Genomic DNA, 5,116 nt, shown 5'->3' with positions numbered 1-5,116 from the left:
TCATATTGCACACCATAAATGTGTACAATTTTTATTTGTCAATTAAAAAATAAATTTAAAAAACATAGATCTAATTCTACTGTAATCAGAAATATCTGTTTAATACATAGTTATATATATGAAGTATATATAAAATATATTATCTGATTACAATTTAAAAATATTTATTTTCTCTAATTATAATAAGCATGCTCATTGCAGAAAACTAGAAAATATAGGAAAATATAAGGTCACAGGTGGCCTGCCAATAGGAGAACTCTGCACACCCCCCCACCCTCCACTGCCTTGTCTGAGCTGGCACAAGGCAGCGGGGTGGCAGGTGGCCTGCCAGCCGCACCCTAACACTCACCACCCCTGCCCAGATATACCTGCACCTGCGCTCCTACACCGTGCCGCACGAGCAGCGCTATATCATCCGGCTGCTTCTCATCGTGCCCATCTATGCCTTCGACTCCTGGCTCAGCCTCCTCCTCCTGGGAGACCACCAGTACTACGTCTACTTTGACTCCGTGCGGGACTGCTACGAAGGTGAGTGACGCTGCTCTGGGCCACCCAGCGTTGTCTGAGAGGGAAACAGAGAGAGAAAGAGAAGCCCAAAGCTGGGTTAGGTGGGGGCAGCCAAGTGAGGGGACTCCCGGGGCCTGCACACATACACACACTTCCATGGCCAGCCCTCCACCCACAGTGCCCCTATGTTCCTGGCCCCTGTTGGGAGGGGCTGCCAGATCAGCGATGCTAGCAGGTTTGGATACAAGACCCCCAGGCCTCCACTGGGGATGGACTGCAGGTGGGCCTGCCCTGAGCCTGGATGGGGAAGGCAGAGGGTGCCCACTGCAGCTGTGACGTGCTGCTGGCTATACCTCTCCTGGGATGGTGTGCGCCCAGAGCTGCGCCGAGCTGGAGCAGTTTGAGCGAGGCCCATGGGGAGACCTCAGTCTCCAGACCTCCAGGCCTGCCAGTCACAGCCCCTCCTGAGCCTCAGCTTGTCCCCCATGAAATGGGCACCTCAGAGTTCTGTGTGGGTCTGGCAGGAGCCTTTGTGCAGGGCGGGGTCCCCGTGGGCCACCGGGCTCACCTGTCACCTTGCCCGCCCGCAGCCTTTGTCATTTACAGCTTCCTGAGCCTCTGTTTCCAGTACCTGGGGGGCGAGAGTGCCATCATGGCTGAGATTCGGGGGAAGCCCATCAAGTAAGTCCCTCACCCAGAGCTCTTCCCAACACCCCACATGCCCAGGATGGAGCAGCCTGGGCTGGTACTGGGGACTGTGTCCTCCAAGCCCCGTTTCAGGGACTTCCCACTCCCAGGTCCAGCTGCTTCTATGGCACCTGCTGCCTGCAGGGCATGTCCTACTCCATCGGGTTCCTGCGATTCTGCAAGCAGGTGAGTGGGGGTCTTCCCCCTGCCTGCCTCTGCCCAGCCCCTTCCACCCACCCCAGTTCTCTTCCACCCACCCACTGGGGCAAGGGCTGGGGGCTGGCTCACTGACAGCTGCTCCATGCCTCCTGCCCTGTACCCACCCTCACTCCCACTGTCCACCCCAGGCCACGCTGCAGTTCTGCATTGTGAAGCCCATCATGGCCTTGACCACCATTGTCCTGCAGGCATTCGGCAAATACCATGACGGAGACTTCAAGTAAGGCCAGGGGGGTACGCACAGGAACCTAGCTGGGGCACAGGGCCATAGGAGGGCAGTTCAGTGTAGAGCTAAGCCAGGCCTCCCCCTCCTCATAGGAAACTGCCAGGGGGAGGCTGTGGCTAATAAGACCGAGAGGAGCTGTGCCTTGTCATGATGTGCATGCTGAGGACCCCAGGGCTGCATGGCCCAGGCGGCAATGGGTCCCTCAATCCCCACCCTGCCGTGGAACCCCTCCCCAGGTGGACAAAGGTTGGATTTAAGGGCACCTGGGCCAAGGGAGCCAGGTTCTTCCCTGACCTGCCAACTGAGCAGAGTGCAGGTGGGGAGTGCCCCAGCTTGCGCAGGGAGGGTCCACACACACACAGGCTCACTCACATGCACGCACCATGAGCATGCATGCATCACACATGTACGTTCACACATGCACTTGCACACACATAACACAGACATGCCTGTGTGTCCACAACATGGAGGACCCATTCCTTTGGGCTGTGACCAGGTGAATGGAGACTGGGGGAAGGGGCAGTTTTCTGACAGGGCAGTCAGGGTTGAGAAAGGGGGACAGTATCCTGAGATGAGGAGGGGCAGGAGGGCTCTGTGGGGAGAACAGCCACACATCCTTGCCATACCCCTGCATGGGACTCAGTGAGGCTCCCCTCTGCTGTCTGCAGCCCTGGAGGGAGGGTCCCGGGCGACAGCATTGCCCAGGCTCAGGGAGAAGGGCCGAGCCAAAGGGAGGGCAGAAGGGGGTACAGGACCTGTCCTGACCACAACCCCTCTTCTGGCTCAGCATCCACAGTGGCTACCTCTATGTGACCCTGGTCTACAACGCCTCCGTCAGCCTGGCCCTCTACGCCCTGTTCCTTTTCTACTTCGCCACCAGGGAGCTCCTACGGCCCTTCGAGCCCATCCTCAAGTTTCTCACCATCAAGGCGGTCATCTTTCTGTCCTTTTGGCAGGGTATGTGGGGTTGCTGAGGCAGGGGCTGGAGTCCAGAGAACCTGAGTTCAAATCACACCTCCACCACCAGTCCCCATGTGTCCTCAGTTTCCCCAGCTGTAGCAGAGGTCAGTATCAGCTTGAAGCCTGTAAAGCCCCTGGGTACAGGGAAAGTGGGGAGGTCCGCTCATCAGATCTGGCCCCTTAGTCAGGGGAGATAGGCTGTGCAGAGGGAGCAGGTAGAGGCCACACCAATGTTTCCTAAGTCCTCTTCCCAGCCAGGCCGTGGGCACTCGCAGCCCCCATTTGCAGAGGACAACAACTGCCAGACGGTGAGAGCTGGGGGTTGGACCCAGGTCTGGGGCTGGACATAGCAGGGTGGGCCCTCAGGGAGCTTCTGGGCATCCCCTATGCCAAGACCCCTGACTTTGGAGATGCCCAGCCCCTGTGAACCTCAGGCTCTCTGTCCTTGGAATGAGACTGCATGGACAGGATATCACAGGGCAGGTCACAGTGGAGATGCTGTGGGGGCCTGAAACTTTTCCTACCCTGCAGACCCCCGCCAATCCCCCAGGCCAGCGTCAGTGAGGACCTTGGCTGGGGTCAGCTCCATCCAGCCTCCCATCCAAGGCTGGGGGCCTGAGTGGCTCTTGCCATCCCCAGGGATGCTGCTGGCCATCCTGGAGAGGTGTGGGGTCATCCCCGAGGTCCAGACCATCGACGGGAGCAGGGTGGGGGCCGGCACACTGGCTGCAGGCTACCAGAACTTCATCATCTGCATCGAGATGCTGTTCGCTTCCATCGCCCTGCGGTACGCCTTCACCTGCCAGGTGTACTCAGAGAAGAAGGAAAACTCGCCAGGTATGCTGCGACGTGCCAGGCATCCATCCACACACGAGGCCCAGGGATGTCAACTCGCTGGACAGGCCCTTCATCGGCATCGGGTCTAGGCAGCCAGGCAGGCAGATGCTTGCAGCTCTGAGTGAGACAAGGCTGGACTGGGACAGAGGCCAGAGGATCCCTCCAGTGATAGGGCATTGGTGCCCCCAGCCGGGTGTGCCCTGTTTCCACACCCAGACGCTGAGACCAGCCTGACAGGAGGGGCTGAGAATGGCTGGGGCTGGCATCCCTAGTGAATGGACCATTTGGGCAGGGATGGCCTATGGCTGCCCTGATGCTGCCTGGCCCCATCTGGTCAGTGTGGAGGGTATGAAGGGCTCACCCCAGGCCAGCCCAAGGCATCCCCCCCTGAGAGCCCCTCAGAAACTCAAGGGGGACATGGCCCCTGGCAGGGGTCTGGGCAGGGACAGGCCCCAATGTTGGGGTAAGATGGAGGAGCTGGGCTGGGGTTTAGGGGTCTTGGGGGTCCTGGACATGCAGGAGCCACAGCCCTGGGCAGCCCAAGGCCGGTGGGGAGCAGACACATCAGGGTAGACCAGGGAGGTGGGGCTGAGAGGCTGTGTCCCTGGGCTGGGTTATAATGGGAGGATGATGGGGTCCAGGAAGCCCCCCAGCCCCAGCCCATGTGCTCTCTACCTCCCAGCCCCCACAGCAACCATGCAGAGCATCTCCAGCGGCCTCAAGGAGACCATGAGTCCCCAAGACATCGTGCAGGACGCCATCCACAACTTCTCCCCTGCCTACCAGCACTACACGCAGCAGGCCACTCATGAGGCCCCAAGGCCCGGCCAGGGTGTGCACCCCTCACCCAGCCCCCACCCCGGCACAGCCGGTGGCTCTGGTGGGGGCAGGAAGAGCCGGAACATAGAGAAGAGGATGCTGATCCCTTCGGAGGACCTATAGGAGGGCCTCGAGGTTGCCACCACCTGGCTGGGGACCCAGGTTGCCCAGGTCTCTGGAAAGAAACAGGGCTCCCCACCCACCAACCCTCTTGCCAAAGGTCAGGCCTCTCCCGAGAGCCACCTATGAGGCCCATGGAGTGCAGGTTCCATCCTACCTCCAGCCTGTGGATCAGGGCACTCTCAGCCCTGCCAGGGGCCCAGGGCCAGAGCCCCAGGAGAAGGCACCTGAGGAAATTGGACAAGGCTGGGAATTCACTGGGCTCACCTGGCTCTCAGCTCCAGGTGGCTGCTGAGGTCTTGGCTGCATGGGCCCAGGGGAGTTGGCTCTTCCTTCCACAGACAGACTGAAGGGCAGATCCCAGGCTGAGCAGCTGAGGGAGGGATGGCTGGGGGAGCGGGGCAGCCCAGCACTGAGGCGGCACAGGAGCTGCGTGCGGGAGCCACACAGGCTGGCCGGGGCAGGAAGACGACTCTCAGCTGAGCCTGGCTGTGGCCGTCTTGGGCACATGGGAGAAGGGCCCTGCTCCACCCACACTCCAGCCACAGGGGAGCCCTGGCGAGGCCCCCCGCACAGGGGAAGGTGTGCCTGGTGTGGTCCGGGACATGCCAGGGGCCTATTGGCACAGAACCTCCAGTGTTATGTGGAAGGCTTGTGAGCCATGTGCTGCTTCCCAGGTATTCACTCTTATTTATATATAAACCCCTTGGATTTTCTAATGGCTCGACTGGCTTCTGTTCC

The 5,116-nt window shown here is 59.9% G+C and overlaps 1 protein-coding gene across 1 annotated transcript; it reads left to right on the top strand.

The window, feature by feature from the left end:
• Window positions 1–362: 362 nt before the first annotated feature.
• Window positions 363–5,036, top strand: LOC103584098 (transmembrane protein 184A; the record flags this gene model as incomplete). The annotated part of the gene is made up of 7 exons (XM_008565217.1): window positions 363–528; window positions 1,098–1,188; window positions 1,305–1,380; window positions 1,542–1,633; window positions 2,427–2,596; window positions 3,239–3,436; window positions 4,119–5,036. Coding segments are annotated over 7 exons (1,053 nt in total), but the record flags the coding sequence as incomplete, so codon positions are not given.
• Window positions 5,037–5,116: the final 80 nt, after the last annotated feature.

This window comes from Galeopterus variegatus, unplaced genomic scaffold (genome assembly GCF_000696425.1).
Source record: "Galeopterus variegatus unplaced genomic scaffold, G_variegatus-3.0.2 Scaffold44287, whole genome shotgun sequence".
In the NCBI taxonomy this organism is placed as follows: domain Eukaryota; kingdom Metazoa; phylum Chordata; class Mammalia; order Dermoptera; family Cynocephalidae; genus Galeopterus; species Galeopterus variegatus.
Note: the sequence above shows the minus strand (reverse complement) of the source record. Positions and strands in the feature narration are given on the sequence as shown.